Source organism: Notechis scutatus, chromosome 4 (assembly GCF_049901735.1).
Source record: "Notechis scutatus isolate UNSWTSFEM ecotype Mainland chromosome 4, rNotScu1.2, whole genome shotgun sequence".
NCBI lineage: Eukaryota > Metazoa > Chordata > Lepidosauria > Squamata > Elapidae > Notechis > Notechis scutatus.
In genome coordinates, this window is record NC_142012.1 from 67745504 (window position 1) to 67768146 (window position 22643).

The 22643-nt window shown below is 37.0% G+C and overlaps 1 protein-coding gene across 5 annotated transcripts in view; it reads right to left on the bottom strand.

Annotated features, from left to right (window-relative positions):
* Positions 1 to 14879: 14879 nt before the first annotated feature.
* Positions 14880 to 22643, bottom strand: part of RAPGEF2 (Rap guanine nucleotide exchange factor 2) — a 172156-nt gene continuing 164392 nt past the window's right edge. For all 5 annotated transcript variants that reach the window (XM_026675830.2, XM_026675831.2, XM_026675829.2 and 2 more), the window contains 4 exons: positions 21993 to 22212; positions 20022 to 20581; positions 17793 to 18101; positions 14880 to 16844 (listed from right to left, as the gene is read on the bottom strand). In XM_026675830.2, coding sequence (XP_026531615.1) covers positions 16819 to 16844; positions 17793 to 18101; positions 20022 to 20581; positions 21993 to 22212 — 1115 coding nt within the window. In that variant the 3' untranslated portion in view covers positions 14880 to 16818. The remainder of the gene's footprint in view (positions 16845 to 17792; positions 18102 to 20021; positions 20582 to 21992; positions 22213 to 22643) is intronic.

Consider the following 22643-nt stretch of genomic DNA (forward strand, 5'->3'; position numbering starts at 1 on the left):
AAGAACTATTGAGACCCCAAATCCAAAGCCACTCACGCCTGAACAGGGTTCAGGTGAAGCCACAGCCTCCAGATATTGGAGACATTTCACAGCATCACTTAATATGGCAGGGGTGTAGATATATAACGCGGTATTATCAGCATACAGATGATATCTCACCCCGTGGCAATGGATGGGGTTCCCCAGCAGTCTCATATATGTTTAAAAGGATAGGAGAAAGGCATCAGGCCCAGTAACACTCCACATAGTAGGAGCTGAGGACAGGAATTCTCCTCCCCAATCATCACTAACTGGAGTCAGCCTGAAGGAAGGAAATGAATCAGCACAACACAGTATGGGCCAATTCTCTGAGCTGATCCAGATAAGTACCCTGGTCAATGGTATCAAAAACATCAAGCGGTCAAGTAGAGCAAGGATAAAAGTACTGTTCCTATCCTGCCCACACCAGAAGTCATTAGAAATCATGATCAATGCCGTTTTCATCCCAACCCCGAGTATGAAACCTGAGTGAAAAGGATCAAAATAATATGCTGTTTCCAATGTTCTCTGAAACTTGCAAAAAGGGAAGGTAGATTTTGTGTGAAAATTGTCCAATACAGTGGGATCCAGTGATGGGCTTCTTGTGAAGGGGTGACTTGAGGCCTCTTTAAGAGGAAAATAAACAATCCCGTCCCTCAGTGTAGAATTAACCATCTATTATATCATTTATTGTACCAGTATGCTACTCTGTGCAGCTCATAGCAGTAAAATAAATTACAATAACTTCAGTGAAAGATATGGCAAGCATGATGAAGTGAGGACACCAAGGCCTGGATGATGAGCAGATATCTACAGTTATATCTGTGTATCTAATATCTACATATTTGTACCCTCTCTATAACTTCATCTCTGTCAAATTAGGAAACCAGGTAAACTATGGAAAAGGAAAGATAAAAGGAGAAAGAAGATTTGGGGGTTGCTTCCCTTCCCCTTCCTGTAGATGAAAGAGAACTCATGAATAAACAGAAATGGACTAAGGAATTCAGTTAAGTGTATTCAAACTTTAATCTAGCTAATATATCACAGATATATTCCATCTTCTTAAACATTTTACAGACAGATAATAGGGATATACTAATGTGCAAGAAAGTTTATATCTAACATATAAATTGGAGAAGAAAATATGCCTTTTTTAGTGTGAGTACAGGTAGTCCTCGATTTACAACAGTTCATTTAGTGACTTCAAAAGTTACAGTGGCTTGGAAAAAAGTGGTTTATGACTGTTTTTCACACTTATGACGCTTGAAGCATCCCTATAGCCATCTGGTTTAAATTCAGATACTTGGCAACTGACCCATATTTATGACAACTACAACATCCTGGGATCATGTGATCACCTTTTGTAATCTTCTGACAAGCAAAGTCAACGGGGAAGCCAGATTCACTTAACAACCACATTACTAACTTAACAACTGCACTGGTTCACTTAACAACTGTGACAAGACAGGTTGTAAAATGAGGCAAAACTCACTTATCAAATGTCTTACTTAGCAGTGTAAATTTTGGGCTTAATTGTGGTCGTAAGTTGTGGATTACCTGTATTTTCTACAGGCACTGATGTGCCACAATCCAGCACGTTATTATAATTTTTTAATACAATAACCCACTTTGGGAGACTACAGTTTCAAGAGCTTTTTTAAAAAATAAAACTTTTAATAAAAAAAACAAACCTGAGAGTTCACCATCGCCTTTTATTTCTCTGAAGGTGGGCATTATATTCCAGCTGTCCCAAAACTGCTTCAGGAAAAAGTTATGGCACAATTAATATGGGATTCAACTAGGACCTCACACGCTAATCTAACTGCAGGCAAGAAGGTACAGTGTAAGTTTTTAAGATCAATCATGGAAGTCCCCAAATGTACGTCAACACAGCTTTAAGATTAGAACTAAGAATTATGATAGAAACTGGATCTGAATTGTTAACTTTAACTACACAACAGACCTGATATTCTTGGCTAACGGAGATAAGTTACAATCCACCTGGAAGAAATCCATTCGAGAAAAAAGTAAGTCTACAGTTTATCTAATGACACAAAGTTGAGACACAATCAAGCAAACATGTCACTGACACAGGAGGGCAACAAGATATTTGTTTTGCTCCAAGGCAACATAAATCAAGGAGACCTTTTTTTTTTAAACCACCAAACCAGGTGACTATTGCCAAACCCTCATAAACAACAGACAACAGGGAACATTTACTCTGGCTAGATTCAACAAATGACTGTGTGCATGGACTTCAATTTGTTGCAGGAGGCACTGAACAGGTGGGGGAAATTTTCAAACGAGCCTCAGTAGTTAATAATCCGAGATACTTCTTAGGATGGTCGTGCAAGGATTTGAAAAGATAATTTGAACCAAATTTATTATACAACCCGCTTTTTACCACTCCCAAAAGGAAGACTAGGTGAACATGAAAAGAGATGTTGAATCAGCATTACCTCCTTTAGTTCAAGAACTATTGAGCTGGTCTGAAATAGCAGGAGAAAAGGACAGGATTTTTTAAATCTACTTTCACAGAGATGAAGGCAGTTATTCTAAATAAGAGTCATTAGCCAGAACTACTGGAAAAACAGTGTGCAATCTAAATTAAGTGAATTCATGGCTGACTTGGTGGAAATCACGTTATCATTACAAGTTTTTTTCTTCATTTCTTCTTCTTTTATGTTATAATTGTTACAATTATCAATAGAAATATGAATAATTAAAGGTGCATTATAATTATAATCCTAATACACTTTATTTATATTTAGTTATAATTCAACATAAATTAAATGTATAATTATAATTAAAACATAATTATATATTATTATTTTTAATGATTAATAGCTATAATGTATGCAAAGGTTTTTTACTCTACAATAACTGCAGTATCTTTTGGCTTTTGGTATTTCTTATTTGTATTATATTTCCTCTGTAAAAATTAACAATAAATCTTTTTACAAAAGCAGAGGGGAAACTTCAAACCAGTCACAAATGCTACATCCTATTTCTATTATAATAACATAGCAATAATATACTAAGAATCATCACTGCATATGGATATAAAAGGCACTTAACTGAAAAGAAATCAACCAAAGCTGTATGCCAGGAATGTATTATCTATAGCCTCAGGGCTATAAGCAGCCTTAAAATGTCTCAAATTGTTCCTTTTTCTAAGTTGTAATGTTTAATTTTAAAGGAGTACCAATAATAAAATTTAACTTAAAATAAATCCAATCTATTTTATGTGCTGGTCTCGCCAATCTCTTTTTAATATAGCCTCTGGTAACTCCTCTTCTATAGAAAGTTGTTCATCCAGGATTTAATAAATGGGTTATTTGATGCAATTCCCTAGCTCATGCTGTATGTTGCTTTCAAATGCCATTTAAGAAGAAAACCAAGACATGGAATAGTAATATCTGTGGCCCTTGAACAAAACTAACAGTTCAATCATCAACATCAGGATTAAGCTGAAATACGTAAATTGGATATCTGGGGTATAATATCACTAGTTTGCAGTGTAACCTATTTAAGTAACACTGAGAAGGAGAAATAGTTTTAATGTAAAGTTAATGATCGTTGTACTGAATAGGAAATTGCCTTTTTATGCTTTAAGTAAATTTCATACCAAATTCAGCACAGAAATCTTACTTTAAAATTGTAATACTTGAGAATACACACAAGAGGTCTCCTTTGTTAAATATTTCAGATATTTCAGGTTCTCTTAACATTCTGTGAAACCTGAAATAGGAAAAAAATACGTCAGCTTACATTTTTGTCAAATAGTTGAACTTGAAATAGGAAAAGGATGATAAAGACTTTTCTTTCACTGTGTTCTCTTTAGTCAAGGGAAGAGGTGAGGTGACATTAGTATACTTAACAACAGTGTTCTGTACTAGTAGAGAGTAAGAAAAGGAGCTTGACTTCCTTCTCTGCACAATATTCCATGGCACTATTGGTTTTCCTAAAACTTAATGGGAACAGGTTATTTTTGAACTGTTAATGGTGTAAATACCGATCACATTCTATCAGTACACATAGTGGATATAAAAAGTCTACGTACCCCTGTTAAAATGCCAGGTTTTAGAAATGTAAACAAATGAGACCAAAATAAATCAGAAATTTTCTACCTTTAATATAACATATAAGTGATACCATTCATATGAAAAACAAACTGAAGTTTTATTTATTTTTTTGGTGGGGGGGAACGACAATATAAATCTAGAATTATCTGGCTGTATAAATGAACAGTAGTCAGTACACACCCATTTAAAGTAACTTTGATCAAGCCCTAATGAAAATGCTTATTTTTTTGCAGCATCAAACTGCAAGTTTTAAAATTATATATTAGTTAATAGTCTAATCCCCATTTGAAAAACAATATAAAAATCTGTATAGAAAGATGACAATACAAAAACATCAGTCATTGAATTCCAAAAAGTGATTTTAAATATAGATTTTCACTGTTATAACTTGAGATAAGTTTAGAGAAAATATATTTCATGTTTTTTAGCACGTAACATAAACTAGAAATTCACTGACTCCTTAAAAGGAACGTATGTCAATACTAAATATTATACTGTCCTTCCTCCAAAGATCTAAAGGTATCTTTGTATGATAGTATCACAACCCTGTAAAATAAATTATATAAACTTAATGCTTGAGGGACTTTGAACCTGGATTTCTCTATTGTTTATATTGCTCCTCCCTAACCCTAACCCTTCCTAAAGTTGAACTATAACTTCCATAATTCTGCAGCACAGACCATAATAACCAGGCTAAAGGGAAGTGCAATTCAACAATATCTGCTGTGGTTAAAATAACTTGAACGTGGAATCTGCATATGGGCCAATTCACATAAACATGCAACACAAAGTTTTTGGGGAAAAACATAACCTTTTATTAGGCAAACAATCCACTATTAATATTCAGAGTGATTACATTTCTGCTTGCTATTACTCTGCTATCCTGCTAGTATGCCATTGTTCATAATTTCTTGCAAGTTAAATAGAGTTAAAATAGTTATTTTATTGCTATTTATACCTATTTACCACCAGCAACAAACATATGCAATACAGAATAAGATTTCAATGCTGCATCCAACTAGATTATAAAAACACATTCCAGCATGTAATTTATATTACCTCACACTGTGTGTGGAGGGGTGTGTGTGTGTGGGGGGTATGTGGGTGTGGGTGTGTGTATGTAGAGAATGTGTGTGAAATGCATCTAGTATCTCACAGGAGATTAAGATGTGCACATTTTAGAAAGCAACATCCCTGTGGTTTTATGCCATGTTCTACGTCATTGCTATTAAAGGCTGATTGCTATGGAGACTTTTCAATATTTCCATGATGAATATTTAGGTGCAACAGGTGTGCACAGACAGCCTATATTTTCCTTTCTGTTCTCATACAATGAACTAGTGAATCTTTCAATTATTACTGGTCACTTTCAGGTGCACATTGATTCATTCATTCATTTTAGAAATGATACCTATAGCACCTAGACCATACATACATACATACATACATACATACATACATACATACATACATACATTCGTAGATTTTCACGGGTACAGGTATGCAGGTCTTGGCGTGTTCAGGTCTTTTCCCGTGTAAGATTGAGAGCATCTTGGCAACCTTTCGATGAGGTCCCACTCGCCATCTTCAGGCTGGTGCTTTCAGCTTCGTGCTTGTGCGAGCAAAGCGTGATCAGAGCTGCCATCTCCCTACATATACTGGTGGGGAGGTTGGCTGTGTTGTCATTTCTTGATTGGTTGATGGAGTTGATGTTTGATTGGCTGGCTTTTTCGTAAGAACATGTGCGGCTGAAGTATTGGCTGTGTGTCTATCAGCCTCCTGTGTTGTAATGACCTGGGTAATGGGCTGTGTGATGACCTTCTGAGTTCTATTGTTGTGGCATCCTGGGTCTTGTGCTGTAATCTCCTGGGTCGTTGGCTGTGTTGCAATATCCTGAGGTTTTGTGGTGTAACCTCCTGAGTTCTGTGATGCGATATCCTGAACGGGTGGCTGTGATGTGACATTCTGGGTTTTGGTTTGGCTCCAAGTTTGAGGCCTGGATATGTGTTCATGGCATGTATCCGTTTGCTTAGTTTGGGGGTCGGGATGTGTGGCAGCTGGTGATGCAGCCGTGGTCTGGTTTCCGGATGGTTGTCTTTAGTCTATGGGATGGTTTTAGGTTTGAGTCTGGTGAGGGAGAATGGTGGTGGTGTCATGTGTTGTTTTGGGTCCGGTGTTGGTTTTCGTGGCTGGGACTCGTTTGTTGATAAGGGCTAGTTTCCAGATGTCTGGTAGGTGGGAGGCATCGTCCCGTTTATTCAAATAGAGAAACACCCCCATAACATGAATAAACAGGATGATGCCTCCTGCCTACTAGACATCTGGAAATGCCACCTCTGACTGCCCCACCCCCATCTATTCTCTGCCTCCCGAATCCCAGCTGATTGGCTGGGTCTTCTTTTGTTGCCCTGCACAGGAGAACGGAGCTGGAAAGCAGGTTAGTGGGGTGGGGTGGGGAAGAAATGGGGATTTTGCAGTATCCTTCCTCTACGTCTACCAAGCCATGGCCACCAAGCCATGCCACGCCCACCAAGCCACACCCACAGAAACAGTAGTAAAAAAATTTGAATCCTACCACTGAGAGAGCGCCTCACTAATGTATGTCATTTTGTACTAAGCATCTTCAACTGCACGAAGGTGCTTGGTACCTTTAAATATATAACTTCTGTGAAATTAAGTGAAACAGAAAGGGTTAAGGTGTCATTTCAGAATAATAATAAGAAGGTTATTGAGATGGATATGAAAGTAGAAAACTATAGGTTGGTAATAGCTGCTTGTTTTCTTTGAATAATGTATAAGAGGGTGCTAAGGCTCAGCAGTTAAAGACACTGAGCTTTCAGCTGGAAAACGGACAGACCAGGTTTGAGACTCGAATACCACATGACGGGGTGAGTTCCCATTACTTGCCCCAGCTCCTATCCACCTAGCCATTCAAAAGCATGCACGTGACAGTAGATAAATAGGTACCACTTTGGTGGGAAGGTAACAGTGTTCTGTGCACCTTGGCATATACCATACTGGCCAAATGATCACCAAAGTATCTTCAGACAATGGTGGCTGGAGATGAGTGCCATCCCTAAAGTCAAACATGACTGGACAATATAATGATTAATAAGTGATAGTAGAAGAACAAATTATGGAAAATATTCTGAATTAATGTAATTCAGGAGGGAAATATCCTTCCATGTGATATAAATTGATTGATTTATTAAACCAATTTATATAGCAGCCCATCTTACAAAATAGCAACTTTGGACAACAACAAAAAACAGTAAATAAAAGTTAATAAATACATGAAGATGTATAAAAACCAGACTGAAACAAAGAACAACAGATAAAAAGATTTTTAAAATAGCTGAACCACTTCACTAGCGCATCTGTCTCCTGAAGTCCCCCAGCCTGCTGGCATAACCCAGTCATGAGGGACCTTTAGAAGTTCAAATGTGATGAAGCTCACCTCACTTCAGAGAAGAAAAGATTCCACAGTGCAGAAGCCAAAACAGAAAAGGCCTGCCACTTATAGCTTGTCAAATGTAGCTCCCCATGAGAAGGATGGGAAGGATAGTCAGATGAAACCAAAAAGAGGCAGTCACTCAAGTTAGTTCTGTTCTGTGCATGAAGGGCTTGTATGAATGAATGGATAAGAGAGAATGGAAAACTCCATGGTTCATTCGGAAAACTAAGAATGAGTAAAAACGGTGGTTGCTTAGTAAACTTCATCTTAGAAAAACCATTTTTAAATATGTCTATTCAATTGTTTATAATGAATAACTGGAAAACAAACTGAAGGGTAAAAGATTGACCAGAGGCTCTGAATATGGAACAGAGCATTTTTTGGAAAAAGGTCAGAATATGAGAGGTGGTACCTATTTACCTACTCTTATACTCATACTAGGTTTTAAAAAATGAACTTGAAAAAAAAAATTCAAAGCAACTGAATGAACATAGAATGATTGAAGCAATAGGCTGTGTTCCAATGAAAAACTTCAATGTATTATTTTCTCAACAAAATAAAATAATAGTTTGGTGATATTTAAAATATGTTGGTAAAGCTAATGAATGTATGCCCCTTTATGCTGTGTTATTGACTGAGCATCTGAATAATTTTTTGTGAATGTTAGCATTAGATGATGTAGCACATTGGAACTGGAGATGTTGGTATCAAAGGTAGTTTTGATTGACATGGACAGTGAAGTTGAAATTTATAAACCGTATAAAGAATGAAAAGAGCTGAAAACAGCACTACTTCAGCTTCAACCACAACAATACACGAGCACACGATAGATACAAACTCAAGGTAAACCGTACCCAACTCGACTGCAGGAAATACGACTTCAGCAACAGAGTGGTCAATGTCTGGAGTACACTACCTGACTGTTGTTTCTTCCACTAACCCCAAACACTTTAACCTCAGACTGTCTACTGTTGACCTCACCCCATTCCTAAGAGATCTATAAGGAGCATGCATAAGCGCACCAATGTGCCTACTGTCCCTGTCATAATGTTCCCTTTTATTCCTGATAAACCCTGATTTTACATATACTAACCGTAGCTAGAATCGTATATGCTTAACAGTGGAAGTGTGATTAAATCCCGACAGATGAGATTGTAATTAAGAAAATATTAGAACGTGCAGAAATAGATAGACTAACTCTTTCTATTAAGGACAAAGAAGGAACTAAATACTTTTTGACATGGGACTCATTTTATTGACGGCTAGAAAATAAAAACAGAAGTTAGAAAGAAAGGGACATAAAAAAGGATAAATGTTAAAAGGGAAATTAGTTAAAGTGGACAAAAACAAAATATTATTGTTACTACAGTATTAATGTTACTGTGATGTCATTGTAAACATCTTGATTATGATAGCCTAAAAACAATTGTACCCAGACAACACACTGTTTGATTGAAATTGATTTTTTATATATTATATTAATAAAACAAATAAAACTTAAAAAAGAATAAAGATGGGAGAACATGAAGAAAAGATAGTGTGTGAGGGATAAAAATTTGCCAAACTGAGAGAAAACAGCTATGGATACAAGTGTGTTTCTGTCCAATTTGTTATAAGGATTAAATGTTGGTTATACAAGGAGAAATATAGTGGAATATATCACTAATAGGGTACTACAAAGTATGTACCGTGTTTCTCACAAAATAAGGCAGGGCCTTATTTTTTTTTGAGCCCCGAAAAAACGGGTAGGACATCTTTTCGGGGGTGAATTAATTTCCCCCCCACACACACACCAGCGCCATCTCCAACAACAGCATCTGAGTCGCTCCCGCTTTCCCCCCGTCCCCGTAACAACAGGAAAAAAAGATTCTGAGGTACCTGGGAGCGCCGCGTGCTGCGTTTTGGTTTAAACCCAAGCGGCTGGGTGGGCATGAGAAGAGCTGAGCGAGCGTCTCTGATGCTGCTACCCTTGGTGCTCCAGCCTCGGGCTCTGCAAGTTTACAAAAGTCCCGGTGCGCAGCCCATTCCTGCATTCCAAGCGCCCAGGTCGAGCTGCAGTTGTCCCTCTCTCGCCAGTGCCATCTCCAATAACAGCGGCAGCAGCGGCGGGAACCGTGGAAGTTACGGAGGCAGCTCCCCCACCCGAGAAGCGGCTGAAACACTTCCACGGTTTCCGCCGCTGCTGCTGGAGACGGTGCTGGCGAGAGAGGGACAGCTGCAGCTCGGCCTGGGCGCTTGGAATCAGGAACGGGCTGTGCACCGGGACTTTTGCAAACTTGCAGAGCCCGAGGCTGGAGCACCAAGGGTAGCAGCAGCAGAGATGCTCGCTCGGCTCTTCTCACGCCCACCCAGCCGCTCGGGATTAAACCAAAATGCAGCACGCGGCGCTCCCAGGTACCAACATTGGTTTAATGTTTTTTTTCCTGTTGTTACAGGGACAGGGGGGAAAGGGAGCGACTCAGTCGCTGTTGGGACAGCACTGGCGAGAGAGGCACCAACACCGGTGGGAACCGTGGAAGCTATGAAGCGGCTGAAATATCCACGCTGACGCCGCCTGCCTGCTGACCCGGGTAAGGGAGGAGTAAGGGAGCCCTCCGTGCTCCACCATGATTGGCTGTTAGGAGCGGTTGATGGTGAGGCGTAGCTGCCTGCGGGCACTCCTAATGGCAAGTTCCCCCCGCCTCCCCCCAATTTCGCATGTTTTAAACTAGGCCTAAATTTGGGGGGAGGGGATTAATTTCATTTTATACCTAGAAAACATGCTGAGTCTTCCTATGGGGGGGGCGCATTGTTGGAGAAACACGGTAACATAAAATAAAAAGATTGGTAAATATCAATAGGTGATGAATTAATGTGGACTGAATACAAATTGAGTGACAGATATTAAAGAAACACAGTGAGATAATTTGGCCATGCTGAGAAAATAGAGATTAGATAGATGGATAAATAGCTAGGCAGGCATATATATCCAAACATACACACAAAGAACAAATGGGCTGACAACAAGAGCATGGCTGAGAAATTCATTAAGGAATGGAGTTGAAAAGATCCTGAAACACACAAAAATGAAGTGAAGTGGTATATGGACATAATGAAAGCATAGAAGCAAGAATAGTATTTAAAATTAGAAAAATATAGAGCAACTAGTGAATAACACTGATATAATCTAATTTTAGCTGTATTTCAGGGGTGGGATTCAAATTTTTTAACAACTGGTTCTGTGGGTGTGGCTTAGGTGGTGGGCGTGGCTTGATGGTCCTGTGATTGGGTGGACATGGCTTTGTGGTCATGTTATTGGCTGGGCATGGCCAACTCAATATTACTCACATCGAGGCACGCATCTCCTTGCCTGGCCTCTCATGACTGTGGGGATGCTGCAACGGTCATAAGTGTGAAAAATGGTCATAAGTCGCTTTTTTCAATGCCATTGTAACTTTGAATGGTCACTCCACACAAGCAAAGTACCAGCAAAGGGGGAAAAAAGAACTCCAGAGAAGTTCCAGAGACAGGAAGTGTAGTCCTGCCAAGAATATATAAAAGGTTAATGGAGAGGCAGTTTCTGTAAGCAACAACAGAATGTTTCCTTCCTGCCTTCTTTACAGGATTAGGCCAGTAATTTCTTCTAACAACTGGTTCTCTGAACTGCTTAGAATGTTAACAACCGGTTCTAGCGAATAGGTGCAAACTGGTAGAATCCCACCCCTGCTGTATTTCCTTTTCCCCCCTCATCTCATGTCTTGAATTTCCTTGGCTTACTATTCTATATACAGTATAATTTTGCTTACCTTAAAAAAGAAATGCATAAGTATTTAGGTATAAAACATTAAAGTAATTCAACATAAATTATTTAAAGCCAGTAGTGCTACATTGAGACAACCTCTGTGGTAGAAAGTATGTCATTAAGGTACACTAAATGTTTTCTCAGCTATTAAGGCCATTCAAAGCTACTTTTACAATTCACATGTAAGTTGCAATATATTCACTCGTTCAATCATCTTAAGTTAATTCCCATTTCCCAACAACTATTATTTTTTCATATTACTTTGATTCCCACAGTATCTAGGAACACTCTGTAGATGATAACCAGCAACTTAAAACACAACAAGATGCTTACTGAGACCCAGCGCAGCTCATGAGAGAGCGGTGCTTTATGGATATAATGAGAAATGCCAAAAACCTGCCCACATCTGTGTATTCAGGGCCAGCTGCAGCTTCCAAGTATTTTAAAAAGGCAGCCCCATGTAGAGTGAGTTACTGAAATCTACACAGGAGTGATTGAGGTATTAGTTTCCATGAGCAAGGCCTCCCAGTTAAGGAATGGATACAATTGGTACATAAAACAAATTTGCACAAAAGCCAGGATGGCAAAAAGAAATGGACTATTATATTGAAGACACTCTACGGTGCTATATAGAATTCTTTGAATGATTTCACCTTGGACTGCCCATCTTTGAACAGCATGGACAGCTTTGCCAACATAGATAATTTTCTCCTTTAAGCAATGACTGGTTTTGAAATACCTGGAGAAGGAGATTAAAGAGAATTAATACAGGGAGAGGGTCTGGAGTTTTGCATCAATGGTTGACAAGTTCAATCTCCTACATTTTTAAAAAAGTTAAGTTAAAGATTATTTTAATGAACTTTTTTTCACCTTATTTCTAATATTTCTTATTTTGGGAAGCTAGTAAGAAAAGAATCCATTGGTATCAGAAAGGTATTTGGGGCATTCTGTCAGATATAGATATATGGAAGGCTAAGCAGAGAGACAAATGATGAAAGGCATTTTTTTTTTAGACTTACTAGAAACCCATAAAGTTGCAGTAATTAGAACACTTGAACTAGAATAAGGTTTTGATTGATAGGTAGAAACTTTCTGTATTGTAAGATGTTCTGTTTTGGATCTGAAACATCTGCAAAATATTGAAATCATTTTGAAACTGAACCGTTGTTACAGGATGGCTTTGGCCGTTTCCTATGAAAACTACTAAGGGCATCTTATAAAATACTTTCCACAAAACACAGATGATCTTGATCTTTTAATAAAAAAGCTTGTCTCAGAATGTGATACTTTGTATCATCTCAGAGAAAATAAAATTCTGGGACCCAAAAAAAGTTGTACAAGTAATAGGTATGAACATACTCTCTATAGAAATAATCTTTATTGAAAGCTAGTGTTGGATAAGGCTAAAGGTGTATGCTGAGAAAAGTATAAAGAAATCTACACTTTTTTAAAAAAAATATCACTCTTATATCGAAACTTGATTTTCTCTCTACTTTCTCACGTATCAAGAAAATATTTATGTCAAAATATTTTTAGAATATTTTAGGTTGAGGGATGTACAAAGCTTAAGACTGCAGTTACAAAAATGGTCCAAAGGGGGGAAAGATTAATTTGGATCCCAAGCAACTCATGGAGCACACTTTTCTTACTTTTAAAAATGGGTGGATTTTATCTATACGGATAGTCCTCACTTACTGCTTATTCAGCAACTGTTCAAAGTTATACAGTATTTTTTTGCTGCAAAAGGATTTATGACTGATCCTCGAACTTTTGGCTGTTGCTGTATATTCACAACTCAGGCACTTTCCTACTGCTGTCCTGTTGTACATTATCACTTTCTAAACATAAAGACCAGAGAGTTTAGTCCTCTTCATATGAAGGGTCATTTCAGCAACTATGAAAGCATGGGTGCCTTGGAACATTGCCTCACCAACTGGACTTGACAAAGAATGAACTTGTCTTTGCTGTCTGGCTTTACATTTTGACCATTTCTGACAAAATGTATTTTCCCTTGTTTTGATTTGGCTTGTTTTTGAAGATTATCATAAACTCTGGGTGTTCTCTTAAAGACAATACATACAGAAACAGCATTTGTTTATTTACAATTATACTATTATCTGAATGAGTGGTGCGGTGGCCTAGAGGTATAGCTCTTGCCTCACAATCAGGGAGCTGTGGGTTTGATCCTAGGTAGAGGCAGGCATTTCTCTCTGGACACAAAGAGAATAGATCTGCTGAATGAAATTCCGCAGTGGTGACAGGAAGGGCATCCGACCAGTAAACACTCAGCTCCATTCAGTTGGCCTGACTCCAACCCGCAAGTGATTATGGGGTCATTAAAAGGAGATGATGATACTATTATCTGAATAAGACACCAGGTTTAATTTTGGAGATTTATACTTAAATTCTGTGTAAAACCCAAAGGTGCTTTTCCAAAAGGCAACTGGACTTTGTTTTTAGGACTTGGTAGGAAAACCAAAGTCCAGTTGCCTTTTGAAAAAGCACCTTTGGGACAACCACGACCTGGATGACTGAGAATTTCCACAGATATACTGTGTGAAACATTTTAACACTTTCAAGCATATTTGTAAAAAACTTAAATGTAATCATCTCATACTCAACATATTATTCAACAATTACAGCATCGTTTATTCTGTGACTTTCATCTCTGTCCATCTTTTATATAAAATGGCTGTGTGTATCCAGTCACCCTTACCAAAATGGAATTATCCACGTCTAACATTTCCCAACAGAGAAAATAATGCAACGTATTATCTGTACCAGAAAATAATTTTATAGCATATTGGGGAGAGATTTGTTTTTTGTTATATTCAATATGTTTAAATGTATTTCAAAAGCTAACAATCCAATTTTCATTTTTTTTAAAAAAAAAAAGTTACGTGACTATTTATTACAGGAGTGAAATTTGTTTCAGTTTGCTTTGTTATAAAATAAGGATACATTCATACAGTACAGGACCACCACAGATCATCAACCCTAATAAATCCAGACCTTGATTTCAGAGAACAGAAATAAGATGTAGATTATGCTATCAATAAAACAAGTTGTATAAAAGTAACCTTCTAAAACTCTTCATAGTTATTTCATAGAATCTAGTCTCATGGTAAATAAAATGAATTTCTGTAATAGTTAGCAATTTATCTTGTGCATTAAATATTTCATAAAATAAATTGGGTTAATATATATATATATATATATTTTCTTCCTAGTCCTCTTCCTGCAAGTTCAGGATCTGCTCTTTCTTTTTCAGATGAATAGAGCGTTATTGGTTGAGACAGGAACTGACCAACCAACTTAAAATGAGATATCATATTTTATATCTTGCTGCATATTTTGGATGAAAATGTGTGCATGATTTTTACCATAATATTACTAGTACTAGATCTTGATTTTATGTCAATATTAGTTCCTCAAATAACTTCTGTGACTAAAGTTATATGTATGGTTCCCCCCCCCCCACATGTAAGAATATTGCACAAAACCCCCCTCTCCCAAGCAAATCAGCATGAAACAAATCAGACATCATTAACATTATATTTATTTATATTCCAGCTTAATACAAACTGGATAGAAGCATAAACATAGTACATTTCTACCATTTTCAACAAAAATATATAACCAATATGTACAATTATTGTATTAAAAATACAAAAGGGATACAGACTCCACCAATGTCTTTCTAAAAGACATACAGGTACAAGTAGTATCAAAAGTATGAGGAAATCACCAGTAAGTCGTACATTCTGCACTTGACATCACAGAGTGAACTGAGATTAGCAGTCCTATGGTCTACAATTACTTAATTCCTATATAACATTTGTGCAACTTGTGAGACAGCTAGGTTTGTTCTGTTTTGCTATATGCACATGAGGTCCATAGCCTATATAATGAAACTGGCAAATGCATATTACATGTAAAATTACAAATGCATAATTGACAATGTGATATATAAGCAAATAGAGAAAAGCTATGATTATAGAAGAAAGAGATTAAATAAAGCACTGACATTGTTCAATACAGTGAAAAACCACTGTAAATTGATCTTTATAACTTGATACTATTTACTTTTATCTACTGATCAATATGATCAGCTGAATTTAATGAAAAAAAAAATCCAAGAACAGCAGTTTCTCACATTTGAGTACTACTCGGATTGGCAGCCTTCACTTTTCTGGAGTCTGTGCAAAACCAAAAATAACAACAGAAAATAGAAAGGGGATGTAGTTTCATTTCCAACACTAAAGGGTTCATAGCAGCTGTAAGCAGGTGATTGATACCCACTGGCCTCGTCTATATATGCAATGTTCTGTAAAAGACAATTGTGAATAATAGTTCACTGCAAAAGCTTGCTGAGCGACACCTACTTTCTTCAAAAGGTTCACTATTTTCTAATGCCAAGCCAATAGCAACACAATTTGAGATTAGTATTAAGGATTGGCACTGGTTGCAGGGTGTGCTGAATTGCCTTAATACATTACCCTGATTCTTTCTGTGTGACAAAAGCCCATTATGTAGTACAAGGAGGAGGATGGGAAAAAAAATAATGTAAATATTTTCAGTAAAAGATGATATTGCCATTTGACAATTGAGGACAAATATTTTTTACTCACCATCCTGTATTCCTTAAGGCACAGGAAAAGGACACTAACTTTCTTCACAGATTATTTGCAAGAGTCAATAGAATCACACCATTAGAGATGCAAAGCAACAAAACCAACAATTCTGAAATTAATCAACTGTGTTTTGAGTGGAACACTAAAAACAAAGCTTGAAAGGCTGAATCCTTCCTATAAACCATGCCATTTTTAGCTAACCACATCATCACTTGAAACAAAAAAAAAGTAGTCCAGGCTAGCAAACTTTCTTAAATAATACAAAATAATACTGTAGTTAACGCAGGTGTAACCTTTTATCCCTCTCCAAATACAATATATATATATATAGAGTAGCAACAAAGGCATTGTAAACAAGAAACAAGCACTGGGTACTTGAAGGATTTCAATACATTTCTTTCTTTATAAAGGCCAAATGTATTTGTCCACTAGTTGATCTCTTCATCAATCAAGTGAAGTGCTAGGATCATGATTAAGATAGGAAAAAGAATTTAAAATGCTTCCAGGCATGGGAGAGTGCAGTCAGAGTTATGAGTTGATCTTGGAATTTGGAATGATACTGTGTGATGTGGTAGACAGCGACAGTGATAGCTGAGAGAATGCTGCACTGCGCATTTCAAGCAACACAGTTTGAAAAGTGCCAGGGCAATTTCTTCACAGTATTTCACATGCAAGGGAGGAAAGGGTGGAGGGAAGAAGGGGAGAAGAAGCCCATGCTGCTTTAAGGCAGGGAAGGAGGCACAGGTCCACCATCCTTTAATTAATGTTCCAAGGCTCCTATATTAGGGATGTCATCTTGTGCTCTCCTTAAAGTTGGCTTACTTGGAATCCCGAAAGCTCCAATTCTTAGACGGCAGAGACTTGCTCATCTTCTGCAAACACAACATGACAGGAGGGAAGTAAAGATAAAGATACTTAAAACTTAATACCTGTGTTCATGCTTTATCTTCCTTAAACACTGAATTTTGGGGGACTATATTTTCTTTATTTCCTCTCCACTAAAATACTAAATGTTAATTTTAACGTGTCAATTAATTAAATTTGACAGGCAATTTGACATCCTGCTCAGAAGTTTTTTAAGTGATAGGTTTGTCACATACTTTTTTTTGTCAGTCTTGTCTTCTAGGGAATACATGCATTTTTCTAGTTTTCAGAATTGATTTGCCATTGCCATTGCCATTGCCTTTTTCCTAGTGCTGAAACAGAGGGATTGATCCAAACTTTCCCTGCTGGCCTCATGTCTAAGGCAGGACTAGGACTCAAAGTTTCTTGATTTCCAGCCCAGAGCCTTTAACTGTTACAGCAAACTGGCATATATTTGGTATTCTTAAATTTGGTTCCATTTAATTATAATCCTGAACTATATATTACAACTGAAGTACACCTTTATAATTGGCCTGAGGGACTTCACTGGAATTTGACCATACCTAGCTAGTATTGTGGAGCAAAATCAAGAAAGCCAGTTTCTTCAGCTTTGCTTTAAATATCTTGATATAGAAAACAGCGTATTTAAAAACGCCTTCAACATCTGTTCAGAGAAGCTCTTTTTCAACAAAAAAGCTATACACCACATTTAAACAATTATCAGCATGTGGTATGAGCTTTCAACCTTTCACAAAGGCTTGGGAGAAACCTAGCAGATTTGCCAAACAGTTAATAGTCCTATTATCTTTTCCTTCATAAACATATTCAGGTAACAAAGTGAGAAATTTAAATGAGCCTGCGTCTTTTTTTTTTTTTTGGTAGATTTGCACCATCCCTTCTAATGCCCTTTGCGAAATTATCCTTTTATGATTTTCAAAATGTGATAAGATGTTTACCATCCTCCTCTGTGGAAAACCCTTGAGACTGATAATGAGCAAGATGTGGGTCTGACTCGTTTGGTTTATGCCACTGAGGTTTGTTAACAGGCCTGATAGAGGAATGACCCTGTGACTGCTGCTGTGAAGGTGAAGCTGAAATCCCAGGGGCTTCATTAGACCGTGCCACCATCCTCGACCTCTGAAGTGCTACGTTGTAATCTGGAGGTTTTCGGGCTGGATGAGAAATTCCTTCCGCAAAATCAATAGGTATTCCTACATAACCCGGAGGGGTGGGTGGTGGTTCACGATAGCGACCCTCTTTTCGAGCTGTAGTAAAATAATACACTATTAGCAATCATTTAAAATATTAGTGTAACATCATAATACATACTGATATTGACTCTGTATTAGGTTATGTGCAATATTGTGCAAACCATCATAACGATGAAAAATCCACTAAAGGTCACAGTCTTTTGTGGATTTGCAGCATCTCCTCAAAAGCCCTAACTTTTTTATGACTTCCAAAATGTGATATGTTTACATGATCTTGATTACATAAGCCAGTCAAAAGGCAGTTATGTTTTCAATTTTCTCATGGGGAGCTGATCATGGGTGTAAAACTTTTCTATGAAGTAATTATCATACACAAGTGGTTAATTAGGCTTAATTTTGCAATCTATCTGCATAGTTTAGACATTATTTTAATGTGCGTGTCTGATTTATAAGACACAAATAGAAACACTTTAAGAAAGCTACAGAAAAGGCAGAAAAGCAATTGATCAGAAGTGGAAATTTAGAACCATTTTAGAAAGCACTCATAAAGGGAATTCACAAAGGAATGGTGACATCTGGAAAAGATATCTTACGACTTTAGTACCATAAAAATATAGCTACTACAAGGATTCTATGTAATAAGGTGTAATAATATTAAACCAATTTGTGAAATAAATGGTTTTAAATGTTATATATATATTCCCTCCTTATAACAAGATTCATGTTTTGCCTAATTTTTTCAGCATAGTTCAATAAAATCAGTAAAAGCAAGTTAATTATATTAAAACCAATAAAGCATATAATTTGAAGTATTCTTCCAATAAAACCATTGTTTTTGTTTATTTTTCAATTCACTAAACATTTCAAGTTTTTTTTTTTCTTCAAACATGCACAAACATGGGCGTAGAAAGCAAATTGAATTGGTATCTGGATAAGCTAAAAGACAACGTAAAGTCCTTTTGTGAGGAGGGAAAAATGAAAAACCAATCAATTCAGACAAAATTAGTAAAGAAGGCACTGTAATTATTGGACCTCATTGTAGGTTCTGCTTTGGCACATTCCAGACTCCTCACTCACTAATTTTTTTAACATTAAAAAAAAAAGTTTGTATGTGTGTGTGGGGGAGGGGGGGGGGAAGCTGGCCCATTGCAAAGGACGTCTAACATCATTTCTGTTTTTAAGACCATAACCTTTCTTAGACAATCAACTGATGGGCCAGTGCTTCATTTGCAAGTCAGCTCAATTGTTAGAAAAAGGACAAAATTTACAAGGAAACGTTGTGGTGCTTAGTAACTTGCTGTTTTGTTAAAGGGAAATCCCCCACCATCCCCACCAGTCATTTTATGAGTACATCAACCTGGTTTTCCAATTCCAAATATCCCAGTAAGCCAAAAGCTGGCTGGTTTAATTATATGTCCACACAGTCAAGTGAAATTGTCAATCTACTCAGAATGAGAGTAATGTTTCCTATTCTTAACTAATTTTATTTAACTGGGTCATTATGACAACTTTGGATGCTGTGTAATTACTAAACCATTACGATGCTAAGATATATGGTCAGTAATTTGCTTTCAGAGTTGGGGGAAGCTGATGGTGAAGGTGGGCTTAGGTAGAAGATATAGGCTAGAGTAGATTGGGTGAGAAACAGCAACTGTGCATAGGGAATTTATCTGTTCCATAACTCTTAATATTTACACACGTTGTCTTTATAAATATGCATTGCTTTGTGCAAATGAACTTCATAATTTGGCTTTAGTAACATGATGATTATTATGACAATGACAAAAGTAGTATCTGCAACAGAAAGCATTACTTTTCATAGTAGTATCTGCAACAGAAAGCATGGTTTCATGAAAAAAAGAGATAAAGGTTAACCTCTAGGTACATTTTTTAAAAAGTCTAAATAAAAATATCTATAAAATAAATTCATAATAAATATGTAGGATATTTTGTGGAAAACAAAATTAAACTTACCAATAAGACCCTTTGCGTTACTTGTTGGCATAGCTATGTGAGCTGGCATAGCAACTGGTTTTGAGTCCTCTGTTGTCATAGACGTTATGCTGCTGGATTCAGCTTCACTTGATACATCTTTCCCACCCCTCCGTTTTATGGTACCTGTATCACCTTCAGAGTCCTCTCCCCAGTATCCTGTGGAGGATGCCCAGCTTGCTCTGGACTGTGCTTGATCAAGGCCCTCCCTCCCTTGACTCTGCCTGGCATATTTTGTGCCATGATCGGAGAACATCAAGGGGTCCATGTGACTGCCTGAGGCCCACAGTCCTGCCCCATCGCCTGAATTATCAAAATGAACGTGTCCAAAAGGCAGAGTTTCCCAACTTCGCTGATGTTGTATTGTCTGTATGTTGTCATGGGAACCGCTTGAGCAAGAAGTCCAACTCCCTCGGCCACTGTCTGCTGCATCAAGTGACGCTCGATCTCCCTGATCCTGGGATAGCTCTTCCGTACTGGGAGAAGAAAGCATGGTTGCTGCAGCATAGAACCCTCTGTTTTCTGACAGTGCTGCATAGGAGCTAAAAGTGCATAGCAATGAAATAATTAGTCACTATAACATAACCCAATGATGTAACCAATAGCGACTGGTAGAGTAGAAGACAAATTTTATACAAATTTTATTCCCCCGAATACATTAAAAAGTTATTCCTCCCTTACCGCAATTATACAAAGCACTTTAATCATTACAGATCCAGGCAGTCCTCAACTTACAACTATTCAGTTAGTGAACATTCAGGGTTATAACACTACTGAATAATATGACTTTTATGATAGTTTTACACACTTAAAATCATTGCAACATTCCCAAGGTTACATGATCAAAATTTGGGCACTTGGCAACTGGCATGTATTTATTTCTCCTCGGGTCTCCTGGATCACCATTTGTAACCTTGCCAGATGGCTTTGGACAAGCAAAATCAATGGGGGAAGCCAGATTAGCTTAATGACTGCATGATTCACTTAACAACTGAACTGACTCACTCAACCACCCTGGCAAAAAAAATGGTCATAAAATGGGGCAGAATTCACTTGATTAGCCTTGATTAGCAACAGAAATTTTGGGCTCAATTGTGGTCATAAGTTGAAGACTATTTGTACTGGAATGTCCAAATACTGGCAACTAAATCTATCATAATCAGTACTATTTCAAGTAAGAAGGTTGGTTTTTCAACATGTATTTTTTCTATTTTTCTTTATTTCATATAAATGAATAAGAATAAGAATATAATATAAGAATAAGAATATAAATGAAATAAATAAGAAAATATTCAAATCTAGCAAAAAAAAACAAAAACAGATCAGTCTTAGAAACGTATATGGTATGGTGATACACAGATAAATAGATGCATTGGTGGATGTATATACACACACATACACAATGTTTAAGTTTTATGAGCCCAGTAAAAGGCTACACTGCTTCAACCATTGCATAAAGGACTTATCTATATTTATATGCTGATCTGCTTTGAAAGATCTTTTAGTTATTGAATCTAAAAGTACAGCAGAGAGGAGGGCTCAAGACTGGAATTAGTCTGGACTAGTTAAGTAAACCCAAGAAGAACAAGGTCTGACTCTCAACCACCCCCCACCCCATACATTTGAGCCTTATCTAATCTTCACCAGACAAAAACTGCTGGCTGACAATATTCCTGTGAAATAGGCATAAAACAATAAAACAGCAAGTTTGAACACCACATGTGTGTATCCGGTTGTTCATGCCTGACAGTTGATCTTTATTACAGATCTTATAGATTTGATCTTATAAATCCTATAGGTTTAGTCTTATATTTCGTATAATTTCTAAGTCATCAACAGGCAAAATTGTTGAAGTATAACAACGTATGTATTCAAAACCTGATTCAAAGAGCGGAATAAATAAATAAAAATCACATAGAAATCTTAAATACATAGAAGACATGAACATCATACCCTAAACTGTACTGATCCGGTTCAACCATGGCTCTTCTTTCAATCCTGCCCACTCCAAGATTAGTCTCGACAATGCTGACTGAATGCCTCTGTCTTCTTTCATCTTGTAGAGACATGGAGTCAAAAGAAGAATTGCTGACAATGCTAGACCGGGAAGAAATTTCACTGTGACCAGAGTCGGAAAAGTTATCCACTGTGCCACTAGGAGCCAGCATGTAACCTGCAGGAAGAATAGTTTAATTACTTAATAAAATTTTCCACAATTTTTATAAAAACTACAAATGAACAAAACTAATTCAAATGTCTTCTTATTCCAAAAACAAATAAAGTACAGTGGAATATTGATAACATCTCATTTCCAAGATGCTGAGTTTGAAAAGGAGGAAGTATAATATGCAATGTACTTTTTTGATAAATGTGTATTTTTTATCAGTTTGAAACCCTGCTTCGCACAATCTGTTCTTTTTCAGTCCTGATGAATATAGTCATATAACCTTTAGCATGATTCCTTCACAATGGACAACTATACTTGCACTTTTTATTCAGTTCTGACACAATAAACTAATAAACTGTTGGGCTATTCTATCCTTAATAGTACAAAATTTAAAATATGCAGTAGTAATTTACTTTCCTTGAACTTACTTATATGCT